This window comes from Syzygium oleosum, unplaced genomic scaffold (assembly GCF_021117445.2).
Source record: "Syzygium oleosum isolate NSW1041296 unplaced genomic scaffold, Sole_v2.1 Sole_v2.23, whole genome shotgun sequence".
Taxonomy (NCBI): domain Eukaryota; kingdom Viridiplantae; phylum Streptophyta; class Magnoliopsida; order Myrtales; family Myrtaceae; genus Syzygium; species Syzygium oleosum.
Genome location: NW_026607507.1, coordinates 4447701 through 4461852, shown reverse-complemented (window position 1 = coordinate 4461852; position 14152 = coordinate 4447701). Strand labels below are relative to the sequence as shown.

At 38.6% G+C, this 14152-nt stretch overlaps 1 protein-coding gene across 1 annotated transcript; it reads left to right on the top strand.

Annotated features, from left to right (window-relative positions):
• Positions 1–9342: 9342 nt before the first annotated feature.
• Positions 9343–12357, top strand: LOC130140988 (uncharacterized). Its single transcript, XM_056321523.1, has 4 exons — positions 9343–9836; positions 9987–10195; positions 10786–10893; positions 11440–12357. Exons 1-4 carry the CDS (start codon positions 9545–9547, stop codon positions 12109–12111), a joined length of 1281 nt encoding a protein of 426 aa, XP_056177498.1. The 5' UTR covers positions 9343–9544; the 3' UTR covers positions 12112–12357.
• The last annotated feature ends 1795 nt before the right edge of the window (positions 12358–14152 follow it).

Genomic DNA, 14152 nt, shown 5'->3' with positions numbered 1-14152 from the left:
TCCCTAGCACCTCTTCCTCGATAGGGTTCGATGTCCACATCACGGAAGCATCCTCGGGGTATTAAGACAAGAACTAGCTGTATTGACAGCCGAATTTCTTACTTGTGTTTATGAGAAAAGATCTTTAGACTCGTTCGATTAGACCCAATTAACCAAAACAAGCGTTCACCCACAATTAAGGTAGCGAATGATAACCATTCTGTTCCGGAATGAGTTCCTGAACCAGAAATAGATTTTTCTATTTCTGGTTCCTGGATGAGTTTCTGAGAAAAAAAACCCGTTTGATAATGACAAAAAATTTCTATTTCTAGAACAGAAACCCGTTTGATAACAGCACAAAATTTCTATTTCCTGAAATAAAAACCCGTTTGATAAACAACAGAAAATTCTATTTCCAGGAACAAAAATCCATTTTTTTAGAAATGGAATAAAAATAATAAAAAATCCGAAAAATTCATAAAAATCTTTAAAAAAATTCAGAAAATCCCAAAAAATTGAAAAATTCCAGAAAAAATCATCAAAATGTCGAGAAAATAAAAAAAATTTAGATTTTGGGAAAATAGGAAATTTGTTGAATTTTTTCAAAAAAAATCAAGAAATCAAAAATTTCAAAACTTCACAGAATTGCTTAGAATACCTGTGGCCACCCACTTTGAGTGAAATTTTAATTTTTGGAGGTGAAAAAAAAGAAAAAAATCAAAAATTTCAAAACTTCACAGAATGACTTAGAATACATGTGGCCATCCACTTTGAGTGAAATTTAAATTTTTTTAGGTGAAAAAAAACATAAAAAAATCAAAAATTTCAAAACTTCACAGAATGACTTACAATACCTCTAGCCACCCACTTTGAGTAAAATTTAATTTTTTTTAGATGCCCAAATGGTATTTTTTATTTTTTTTGGTTCCTAAAGAAAATTAAATTTCACTCAAAGTGGATGGCCACATGTATTCTAAGTCACTCTGTGAAGTTTTGAAAATTTTTCTTTTTTGCTTATTTTTTTTTTTACACCTAAAAAAAATTAAATTTCACTCAAAGTGGGTGGCCACAGGTATTCTAAGCAATTATGTGAAGTTTTTTATTTTTTTATTTTTTTATTTTTTTCGGCACCTAAAAAAATTTAAATTTCGCTTAAAGTGGATGGCCACAGGTATTCTAAGCCATTTTGTGAAGTTTTGAAATTTTTTCTTTTTTTATTTTTATTTTTTATTTTTTTCGGCACCTAAAAAAATAAAATTTCGCTCAAAGTGGGTGGCCACAGGTATTTTAAGCCATTTTGTAAAGTTTTGAAATTTTTACTTTTTTGCTTATTTTTATTTTTTTTGGCATATAAAAAAATTTAAATTTCACTCAAAGTGGGTGGCCACAGGTATTTTAAGCTATTCTGTGAAGTTTTGAAATTTTTTATTTTTTATATTTTTTTCAACACCTAAAAAAAATTTAAATTTCACTCAAAGTGGATGGCCACAAGTATTCTAAGCCATTCTGTGAAGTTTTGAAATTTTTGATTTTTTGCTTTTTTTTATTTTTTTCGGCACCTAAAAAAATAAAATTTCGCTCAAATTGGGTGGCCACAGGTATTCTAAGATATTCTGTGAAGTTTTTAAATTTTAGAATTTTTTATTTTTTTTGGCAACTAAAAAAATTAAATTTTGCTCAAAGTGGGTGGCCATAGGTTTTCTAAGCCATTTTGTGAAATTTTGAAATTTTTTATTTTTATTTATTTTTATTTATTTTTTTCGATACCTAAAAAAATTTAAATTTCACTGAAAGTGGGTAGCCACAGATTCTAAACCATTCTGTTAAGTTTTGAAATTTTTAATTATTTGCTTTTTTTTTCTCACCTCAAAGATCGTGACTTCCATATGAATATGTGTGTTGAAGAAAATGAATTCCTCAGAAATGGTTCTCACTTTTGTTCCAGAAATGAAAAACCAACTTTTTTTTGGTTCTCATTTGTGATTTCAGAATCAGTTTTGGAAGCAAACTTGTCCCGGAAATAGAAAAATGAAATTGCGTTACCAAACGGGTTTCTGGTCCAAAACCGATTCTGGGAACAAAAAACCGGTTCTGCACAGAACCAGAATGGTTTTCATGCAGCACCTAACTGGACATTCATTTTCAATCCGACCAAAGGAACGATGTCATATATATTCCCATCACCGTCACCTTCACCATCGCTAGCATCGCCTTTACTGATTATGATGCCCGCATTATCATTCGAAATTCGCCCCGACTGATAACGCGGGATACTTCCTTCGGAGGCATGGTGGTGAAGGTGAAGTCCTCCGATGGCCAGTGAAAGACTACTAAAAGAAAAAAACTCGATTTATTTAGGTAGCCTCATTGTAATTAACCAAGTTCATTGAGCCGGTTAAAGTCCAGTTCCTCTTGATTTAGCGATGAGGAAAACTAACTCAGTGTAACCATTTCAAATGAATATGTGACCGTAGGTTTGATTAAGCATGTGAGATGAGATAACAAAAAAAAATTTGATGGGAAAAGAAAAGTAGAGTCAATTAATTCGGAGGATCACAATGTTTTTTGTCCAATTTATCAGGAAACTATTGAATTTGAACCACGCTTTCTTTATCTACACAAGTTGGACATCTCAAAGGAACAATTCAATCTACATTAAGGAAAAAATTTTAATTGCTCAACTCGAGAATACCCTACTTGATGTGTTATCTTCATGCTGATTTGTAAAATATTCCACACTATAATTTTGTGTTGGTTCTAGTATTGGGTATGTTACTTCAATACTGCCCTTCAAACTAGTCAATAGAGAGGAGGACTATCTCGAGTGAATGGTTTTGTGAAAATATTTGTGAATCGTGAGGCTCACGAGATATGACGAGTCACAATAGTATCGAGAGTAACTTGTACCGAACAAATAAAAGATCCCAATGTGAACCGTTTGAGCATGAAGAACCGCGTAACATGGACCTAAAGGGTGATCTATATGATATGGTGACAAGACTTTCTCATGGTGGGGTCACTATTGGCTTGGAGAATTTCCCATCAAGGGTGATCTAATATGATTCCTCTCTTGGTCCTGAGGCCGAAGTTGCTAATATCACAAGGCATGCTTATAGTGGATTTGGGTCTACGACTTTGGGACAAAATGATAGATATTGAGACCCCGATGCGGTACGAGAAAAGGAAAGTTTTTAGCTTCTTGTGTTTTTGTCTATGTACTCTTAAGCATGTTTTGAAGTGAGAACAGGCCAACTTTCTTCAAAAAGGATCAGCGATAAAGACGGCCAGTTGGGCGCCACTTTTGCTTGTTATTCTCTTCCACCACCATTGTCTTAGAGCGACCACCACCACCACCACCACAAGGGGTGTGTGGGCCTAAGATGTTTTGGACTTTTGGATGGAACGAACGAACGAACGACGGAAACATTTGCATGGGAAGAAATGCCTCCCGAAATCACCATTCGTCATGCTCTCCTGGAATTGAGCGCGTCAAAAGGTTCCATTTCCAAGATTTTGATAAAAAGGGATAACTACATTGGAAGTCCTAAAACTTATAAAAAATGTGCAATAAAATTTTAAAACTTTCAAAAAAATGCAATTAAGTCCTAAAACTTATCAAGAAAGTATAATTTAATCCTAAAACTTTTAAAAAGTAAAGTTCAATCCTAAAACTTGTCAAATTGATCCAATCAAGTCATTATATTGATTATACTATTTGAAAGTTTTAGGACATGATTGCACTTTCATGATAAGTTTTAGGATTCAATTGTACTTTTTGAAAGTTTTAAGACTTGATTGCACTTTCACAAATAAGTTTTAGGATTGTATTGCACTTTTTTAAAGTTTTAGGATTCAAAAGCACTTTCACGATAAGTTTTAAAACTTTCAATGCAATTATCATTAATAATAATTAAAAAAAAAGATTTCAATGCCTGCGTTGTGTGCCCCTTGACTTGTCTTTCTTTTCAGAATCAATTGAACCTAATTTTAATCCTGCGGGAAAGGCCACTAGGCTCGCCCACTAGGCTCGCCACGTATCCCTTCTTCAGACGGTACTCGAAAACTCGTACTCGAACACGTTGTGTTCAATTATCTATCTTTTGCTCGCTTTGGACATTTTCGAGAAGGAAAATTTGTAGGACGCAAGTGAGGGATAGGGATGAGCATAGTTTCAAAGTAAAAATTAGAATTTGAGAACCGGATCGATTTCAAGTTTTAATGTATACATGATAGATTTCAAGTTCCAAAAATTAAGGAACTTGTTTCGAAGAGTGAGTTCTGGGTTCTAGATAGTTAAAATCTAGAACCTAGAACCTCGAACAAGTTTTTGTGTTTTTTTTTATCTGTATCTTCGTGCGATCCTGCAATATTTGATGGCGTCAATGATGAGTGTATAATTCGGAACCACTAGTCAGAACTTCCATTTTATAATTAAAACTTTCACTGCATTAATGTTTCATATTTTTCGTATGTCTAAATATAAGTTGTGGTAAGTAGATTGTAGTAACAAGTGGTGGTCATAAAATGTGATGTTTAATTGCAATCATTCAATTAATAATACATGTGGAACTTGGATAGAACGTGAGGTAGTCTTTCGCCGCATGGATTGTGGGCGAGCTTTTCTATTTGGGTAGCAAATGAGTGAGAAAGAGAGAGAAATTGAGATAAATGTTTATCTTTTTCGGGTTTATTTCATGATCATAGGTAGATTAATGCATGGCATAATTAATTTCAATCGAGAGCCTACCTATAGCTTTGTTTTTTTGGTCGAAGCCTACCTATAGTTGAGTAGGCCAAGATTTACCCAACTTTTTGCCTCCAAAGTATATAAGTCATGGTTGTCACTATGAAATTTGTTTCGTTTTTCATATATCGATATCTCATTTTATCTCCCACAATAAACAGAAAGTGAACTCTCATCTTTGAGCATGTCTTATGAAATAGAAGGGAATTGAGACAACTTCAACCTAATATAATTAACATTTAAGCAGACATCCTAACTATCGGATTTGATACGGACTTCAGATCAGAGGCCTAAAAGCACTTTTAATGTTAGTTTGCTCTTTTTATATTGTTCTATGCAGGTGCCATGCATAATAAAAGGGGGTTGCTCTAAGAAATTGCTAAGGGTTAATACCATGAAAATTCCGAAACTGGTATACATGTGACAAATTTACTTTAAACTAATTTTTTGACCATCAAAACCTCAAATTGGTACATCTGTGACAAATTTACTCAAAACTAATTTTTTAACCACAAAAAACCTCAAATTGATACATCTGTGATAAATTTATGTTGAATGGTGGCGACCGTGAGGTGGTCTTTCGCCGCGTGGACGGTGGGTGAGCTTTTCTATTTGGGTAACAAATGAGTTAGAAAGAGAGAGAAAATGAGATAAATGTTTATTTTTTCGGGTTTATTTCATGATCATAGTAACTAACTCAGTGTATCCGTTTCAGATGAACATATAACCATAGGTTTAATTAAGCATGTAAGATGAGATAAAAAAAAATTGTAATGGGAAAAGAAAAGTAGAGTTAATTAATTCAGAGGATCACAATTTTTTTTTTGTCCAATTTACTAGGAAACTATTGAACTTGAGCCGCGCTTTCTTTATCTACACAAGGTGGACTTTTCAAAGGAACAAATAAACCTGAAAAAATAAACATTTATCTCATTTTCTCTCTCTTTCTCACTCATTTGCTACCCAAATAGAAAAGCTCGCCCACTATCCATGCGGCCTTAGACCACTCGGGGTCGCCACCATTCAACATAAATTTATCACGGATGTATCAGTTTAGGGTTTTTTGTGGTCAAAAAATTAGTTTGGAGTAAATTTATCACAGATGTACCAGTTTGAGATTTTTCGTGATATTAACCCTTAGCAATTAACTAGACATTCATTTTCAATCCGACCAAAGGAAAGATGTTGAATATATCTCCATCACCATCAACAGCATCGCCTTTACTAATTTGGGAAGCCCGCATTATCATTCGAATTCGCCCAACTGATAACGGGGTATACTTCCTTCAGGTGCGTGGTGGTGAATGTGAAGTCCTCGGATGGCCGGTGAAAGAATACTAAAAGAAAAAACTCGATTTATTTATGTAGCCTCATTGTAATTATGTTAACCAAGTTCATTGAGCCGGTTAAAGTCCAGATAGTCTTGATTTAGCGACGAGGAAAACTTAACTCAGTGTATCCATTTCAGATGTACATATAATCATAGGTTTAATTAAGCACGTGAGAGAGATGAGATTAAAAAAAATTGTGATGAGAAAAGAAAAGTAGAGTTAATTAATTAAGAGGATCACAATTATTTTTTTTTGTCCAATTTACCAGGAAACTATTGAATTTGAACCCCACTTTCTTTATCTGCACAAGTTGGACTTTTCAAAGGAACAAAAAAGGACTGATGTTACTCCAACAAATATTAGGACGTTCAATCATAGGATGATAGTGCGGGGGCGTCAACGGTCGTCGCCGGCCAAGTTTGTCTCCTTAATGCAACTGGTGGGCGACCTGTCAAAACTCGGAGAAATAAAAAGACTATGTATGGAGAAAGTTTGCTTAAAAAGTCTTTGGGCAGAAATTTTGTAGGAAGAAATAGAGTAAAAATAGATAATTGAGTCAAATAAACACACACCCGCGCACTCTAGCACAAATAGGGCGATATCACCTTTTGCAGTGGAAGTTAAACATAGACATAACAATTTGATCTACGTTAAGGAAAGAATTTCTAAATGCTTAGCTCGAGGATGCTTTGCTTGATGTGTTCTTTACATGATAATTCGTAGAAGACTCCGCAGTATGATTTTTGTGCTGTTTTTTTGCCATTCAGCATGTTGCGTCAATGTTGCCCTTCAAACTAGTCAGTGGGGAGGAGGGACCATCTCAAGTTAATGATTCCATGAAAATGTTTGCGAACTGTGAGGACTACGAGACGTGGCGAGTCACAATAGTACCGAGAGCAACTTGTCGTAAACAAATAAAAGATCCCAGTCACAATAGTACCGAGAGCAACTTGTTGTAAACAAATAAAAGATCCCAATGTAATTTGTTTGAGCATGAAAAACCGCATAGGCCTTATCCCCCCCGGTTGTTTTGGTGGCTAGAAATAGGTGGTTGTCATTTGCGTTATTCCCGTGTTTGATTCTGTTCCATCCCCCTGCAGTTGTTTTGGTGGCTAGAAATAGGTATTGTCATTTGCGTTATTCCCGTGTTCGATTCCGTTCCATCATCCTCTACTGTTTTGTTAGTGTAGCATGGACCTAAATGGTGATCTATATTCTCATGGCGGGGTCACTACTCTGGCATGGAGAATTTCCCGACAAGGGTGATCTAATACGATTCCTCTCTTGGTCCTAGGGGCTGAAGTTGCTAATATCACAAGGTATGCTTCTAGTGGATTTGGGTCTGGGACTTGGGGACGAAATGCCAGATATTGAGACTCCAGTGCGGCACGAGAAAAGGAAAGTTTTTAGCTTCTTGTTTTTTCATTTATGTTTGTCGACACATATTTTTTAAGTTGTCCAAAATTAATTATGCAAAAATTTAGGGGTTAATGTTCTTAATTCCTAAAAACAAAAATATTTTCTATTTAATTGTATGGCATGTAGATATTAGGTTCATTTTTGCATTATTAGAATATATTTTCTTTTTTTTACAAAAAAACAAATTAAAAAATCTTAAAATAAAAAAAATCAAGCTGGGCCGAGCCCGGCCCAACCCGCTCCCTTTTCTCCTCCTTTCTGCGCGAGCTGGGCCCAGCCCGGCCCACTCCTTCTCTCCTCCAGCCCGGCCACTCTTCCTCTCTCCTCCTTCCTCCCCTGTTCACCCCGATTGGCCGCTGCCTGGGACGACGCGGAGAAGCCGCTCCACTGCACAAAATTGACCACCAAAATCAATGGGGTAGGGGGCAAAGATAAGTGGCCGGGGGCCACTGTATAAGCCGGCAAAGAGGAGTGAATGGGGGTCGGCCAAAAATAGAGTAAAAGAGAGACCGAGAGATTTGGAGAGATTTGGAGAGAAATTGAGAGTAAAAGTGCGAGTTTTGATTATTTGTAGGTTCAGAGAAGCCAGCCTAAAGTGAGAAGAGGGCCGGACTTTCTTCAAAAAAGGATCAGCGGGTAGGGAGGCCAGTTGGGGTGCCACTCTTGCTTCTTGTTCTCCTCCGCCAACCCCCACCACTTTGACTTTGTCCTGATTTTGAGGGAATGCAGGGTTTAGCTTGCTTAGCGAAAAAACCCAAAAGAAAATTATATTAGAAAATATATAAACACGTGGCAGCCGGAGGGATGCGGACCCCCAGATCCAACCAGCAACTTCGCATGTGCTCACTCTTGCAATGCAATGATATCTACGTTGGTACTTCCACTCGCAAAAGCACTCTTTTAATGTCTTATTATTTTCATGATATGCGTACATCCTCCACCGAGATTGGACCCCACGGAGCAGAAAGGAGATGCAAGACAACGTAGGTGACGACGACAGAAAGCGTGGGCCTCCGGATGTTTTGGACATGTATGGAACGAACGAACGACAGAAACATTTCCACGGGAAAAAATGCCTCGCAAAATCACCACCATTCGTCGTGCTCTCGTGGGATTGAGCGCGTCAAATGGTTCCAATGCCCAGCGATGTCTTGACAGCGGAGTGGTCAAAATGAGTCGTAACCCAATTTAATTCTACACGAAATGCCACTGGCTCATCACGTGTCCCTTCGGAAGGTATTTGGAAACTCGTAATTGATCACGATTAGACCTATCAAAATAGGTCATAGATCAATTTCTTAATTCATATATAATAGACCGAGTTGTTATATGGGTTATTTATATTCAATAAATTGATCATAAATGAGTTTAAATATAATATGGGTGTTAGATGGATCATAAATGGATTCACAACTTATTTAGACTCAGACCACGTCCATGACTCTCTCTTCATTCTCTGTCACCCTCACTTTATCTCGTGCTCGCCTACATTGCACTCTCACGTCAGTTTGGATATGAATTTTTATAAATTGAGTTAACTATGAAATTGTTTTAGTAATATGGATAGGGTATGGATCACTAAATTTGCATTGCATGAAAAATGGGTTAAAACGGATTAAATGGGTCTATTTAGGTCAAGTCATTTTCAATCGGACCCAACTCAAACCCGACTCGTTCCACCCGTTTGACGGGTCTAATCAGTAATCATGATGTGCTAACATGTTATCTTTCACTCACTTCCGAAGACGCCGGTGAGGGGGCAACTCGTTAATGAAATGGTCCTTTCTTGTCTCGGTTATTTTTCGATCAATAGTAAAGCGGGCAAAATTAGAGCATGGTTAAAAACGGATTTTCTTAAATTAAGACACACGCATTCGATCACAAAGAGAGGACTGCACCAGTCAGGCCCAACCTAACTCCAAAGCGGGCTTCACATCGAAACACAAGAAGCCCAAAAAGCACCATCCTTTCAATCCAAATTTCCCCGCCAAAACCACACACTCTCTCTCTCTCTCTCTCTCTCTCTCTCTCTCTCTCTCTCTCTCTCTGTGCTTGGGCGTTGGTTGATGCCATGGAGAGAGGTCTGATCTCGGTGGATCGGTGGGCGGAAGGGAGCCAAGCCTACTTCCTGACCCACCTCCACGCCGACCACACCCGGGGTCTCACCCCGGACTGGTCCGGGGGCCCCCTCTTCTGCTCCCGCCTCTCCGCCAAGCTCCTTCCCTCCAAATTCCCCGGCTTCGACATCTCCCTCCTCCGCGTCCTCGACGTCGGCGCCTGGCACTCCCTCTCCCTCCTCTCCCCTTCCTCCGCCTCCGACACCCTCGTCCGCGTCATGCCCCTCGACGCCCACCACTGCCCCGGTAACCGCGCCGTGCTCGTCGCTCCTCCCCTGCTTGCTTTAATTCCCGAATGGGGTCGTCGAGGCCTCGATTGAATTGTCGTGTCGATTGCTGGATTGCCTTTTGAGAAGGGTTTTTGCTGTTTTGGTTGATGGGTTCGTTTTCGGGTAGGTGCCGTCATGTACTTGTTTAGCGGCGACTTTGGGAGCTTGCTTTACACCGGACATTTCCGCTGGGAGACGACGAGCGAGAAGGCGAACAGGTCGCGGGACATGCTCGTTAAGGCCCTTAATGGAAGCAGAGTGAACGCACTGTATCTGGATAATACCTATTGCAATCCTTCCTATTCTTTTCCTTCTCGTAGAGATGCTGCTCAGCAGGTACTCTGGCTTTGTTCTTTGTACTGATTTCCATATCTTTCGCTTGTTTCTTGCAAAGAGTAGCTGCCCTGTTTCTTTCCAGCCTGTACATGTCGTTGCTTGGTTAACATGGTTTTCATCACTGCCCCACCCTTAGTTTGTGAAGCTTTTTGAAGTATCAATTTCTGGAATCTCTTGTGTAGAAATCAGCTGATTATTAAGAGAACGGTCATGGTTTGTCGCCCTTTATTCAGATACTGGCTATAGTTGAGCTTCTGCACATGATATATGATCCTTTCGGGTTCTTAGTGGATAGTGATTGTTTGTTTAGGAGAGAAACGTCATTGAAGTGCATGAGCTTTTTAAACAGCTTGTGTCTATCTGCTGTTTCAAGTCCTTCCATCAAAGTGTTAATCCACAGAATAATTTCGAGTCTCAAGAAATTCCGCCTCTGTGCTCATTTCCATAAGAAATGCCTAAGATGTATTTTTCCTATAAATCCCCATGTGTGTGAGGTTCTCTGATATGGTATTGAGAGGTCGTGACATTATTTATTCATACTTTTAGAATAGTTTTCTCATAGCTTTGACTCTGTTAATACCTGGTTGCAGGTTGTTGATATCATTGCTTCTCATCCTAAGCACCATGTCATCATTGGGATCGACACATTGGGCAAAGAAGATCTTCTGGTTCACATTGCCCGGGTGCTCAAAATAAAGGTATGTCAAAGATGCTCTCTTGTAAGCACACCGTTGTAAAATAACTTGATTTTACTTTGGAGACCCATTAGATTGAATAAATAACACTGACTATCAAATTCGTTCCACTTTATTGATTCAAAATGCATTAAGTGAACCGATTCACATGATCTGCACATGGTTGAGTATTGAGTCCATAAAAGATGATTTACCAGTGCATTACGCATTGTAAATGCTTATCGGGTACAATATGGCATTAACTTGCTTCATCTGCTACCTATAATTTTAGTTTCAGTATCTAATCAAACTTGAGACCATGTAGCAGAGAAAAACACAGAAAGCATATTTCTTAACATGTCTGGCGTGATATTCTAGGAACATTTATTCATTCCTCTTTTGTTGAATAGTTAATTGTCATAATAGAGAAAACATGCATGACTTATCTTCGATCGAATTGTTATAACAGATATCAGGCATATTAATTTACTGTTATACAAGGAAGAAAATTGCTGCATCATTCTTTGACGTGCTTTGCTTACTCTGGTATTTTGACTTTTTTCCTTAAAGATTTGGGTGTGGCCAGAACGGTTGCAAACGATGCATATGCTTGGTTTTGATGAAATATTCACAACTAAAACTTCTCTCACCAGAGTTCGAGCTGTTCCTCGCTATAGCTTTACCTTGGATACTTTAAAGGGATTAAATAAGATGCATCCGACCATAGGAATCATGCCTTCTGGTCTTCCGTGGGCCTCAAAGCCACTCGATAGAAATGAGAATTTCTTTGATTCCCTAGCAAGGTCATACTACAATAACAAAGCACAGGAGGTTGCTTCCATGGAAGAAAGGTTGCATCCAGAAATTTATACCGTTCCATATTCCGATCACTCTTGTTATATGGAGCTTCATGAATTTGTACAACTTGTCCAACCTATTAACATGAGGGGCATTGTTTCATCATCATCCTGCTACATTGATCCCTCGTATTATTTTGGCCACTGCGACGGAGTGTACCAAACATTCCAGAGAGTACAGCATAAAGGCAAAGAAAGTGGGAAGGAACATGTAAGGGTTGTTCGGGCAGAAGCCTCAGTCGAAGTCAATGATTTGATAGATTCTACAAGAAAAGGACGAAAATGTGGTACTGTTGGAGTTTCTGGTGTTTATATGAGTAGAGTGAGTGCATCGAGACGAAGACGGCGTGGTGCAAAAATTATGGAGGATATCCATGCTGATTGATCTTTCAGCACTTTCTGTGAGCATGCTTATTTAGTGGTTCCTGCTTCAGCAAGTTGGACTCGAAAATTCACTTGTGAAGTTACATATCCATATCTAAGTTGTAGTCAAAAGCGATCCTTCCAGCTTGGATCATTCTCAGTGCCATTAAGATTGAAATGGCTCAGCATTGCTGATCAAATGGCGTAAATATTGCGACCCTTAAATGTTCATTCACATTCATGGAAGAGATCATTCACCTTGTCCGAATCCCTCATTTTGAAGGCGCATCCCAGTAGCAACTGACTGCCACTTGGGTCGCTGTGCAGTTCTCTGTCTTTGCATCTTTCATTTCTCACATGCCAAGAAGAGAGGTACCTTCTGCTTGGTTCTTGAGGCTTTTTTCAGAGTCTTTTAACTCTAGTAAAGCTTTCAAAGATGAAAATGTGGCTAGAAATATTTTATGCTCTCAAATGCTTCTAGATGTTCATCTTTATGTGGTCCATCAAAAGCTTCTAGTTTTTGAAGGCTCATTCAATGTACAGAAACCGGAGATATAGAGAAAGAAAAGTGCACTTTAAAATCACTACAGCATTTTGTTCTCTATCAATTGTTTCATGAACTGCAATTAGCCAGTGAGAACGGGGTCGTCATTAGCGATTTTGTAAGACAGGTTTGAAGCCTTTGAGTTATCGCGTGAAAGCAGTTTCTATTGGGTTTACCTAGGGGAGTTGAAGGTAATAGAAGGAAATGGTCATGTTAAGTCAAATGGAGGAGCGTCATAGTCAATGTTGTTGGTCCAACTGTCCGACATCCTAAAGACCGGACACTTGGGTTTGCTTCCTTCGCTGTTTGACTAAAACTGGTCGAGAGTATCTTCCTTGTTTTACCAATGGCCAGTCTGCCTATGTTCTAGTCGTGCTTGATCTTGAGTTTTGGTTGAACTGAGGAAAAAATTCATTGGTGAGACTGAGCAAAGTGCACTTTAAAATCACTACAGCAGTTTGTTCTCTATCAAATGTTTCATGACCTGCAATTAGCCAGTGAGAGCAGGGTCGTCCTTAGCGATTTTTGTAAGACGGGTTTGAAGCCTTTGAGCTATTGCGTGAAAGCAGTTTCTATTGGGTTTACCTAGGGGAGTTGAAGGTAATAGAACGAATTGGTCATGTTAAGACAAGTGGAGCAGCGTCATAGTCAACGTTGTTGGTCCAACTCTCCAACATCGTAGTGACCGGACACTTGGGTTTTCTTCCTTCTCTGTTTGACTAAAACTGGTCAAAAGTATCTTCCTTGTTTTACGAATGGCCAGTCTGCCTATGTTTCTAGTCGTGCTCGATCTTGAGTTTTGGTTGAGCTGAGTAAACAAAGTCATTGGTGAGAACTTAGCAAAGCAAAGCCCCCGTGATCATGACACTCTGTCATGACGGCTTTTCGACGTTGTAGTCACGGAGATAGCTAAGCTGGCACCTTAACTAAGCCTGCCTGTTTTGGGACCAAAAACTTGGTACTTTGTACCACCGAACCGATTCTTTCAATTTCTCTTTTCAAGGTGCAGATTTTAAGAATGTGCAAGTTCAGCATATGTTCTGTTAATGGGGTCATGGAGTTTATAAATTGCGCAATCATGCGCTTGTGTCTCTCCTTCCCTAATTTTTAGCAAATCAAACCAGTCGCGTCGATCGTTGCAATCAGAAATTTTGCTCTCACCATACTCTGATATTGTTCATATTGATTAGATCTTCTCACGGCAACATCTATATTAGTGTGCAAATTGGTTAAATTTTATTCATATTATATACTAGTGGTGTCACATTAGCTGAATTTGGTTCGATTTGATAGCGGAGGGATTTGTTTAACTTAACGGAACTTCATTAGACGATTAAAAAGGACTTGAAAGCATAGAGACAAAAGGTAGGAGTTTTCATTTTCATAAAAGAGGACAATGCGAGTCCTAGTAATTACATGATTAGCGGCATTAATGAATTCTATATGTCATCGAGCCAACCCACTTGCTCCGCGCCAGCCGAAGGCGTCTACGTCGTGCGTGGACGGAAAACGACGGGTC

Excerpts from the sequence above, each read along its gene's own strand:
- LOC130140988 (XM_056321523.1), top strand. The coding sequence starts at position 9,545 with ATGGAGAGAGGTCTGATCTCGGTGGATCGGTGGGCGGAAGGGAGCCAA. Across the intron at positions 10,196-10,785 it reads GTAGAGATGCTGCTCAGCAG|GTTGTTGATATCATTGCTTC; the intron begins GTACTCTGGCTT and ends ACCTGGTTGCAG. Across the intron at positions 10,894-11,439 it reads CCCGGGTGCTCAAAATAAAG|ATTTGGGTGTGGCCAGAACG; the intron begins GTATGTCAAAGA and ends TTTTCCTTAAAG.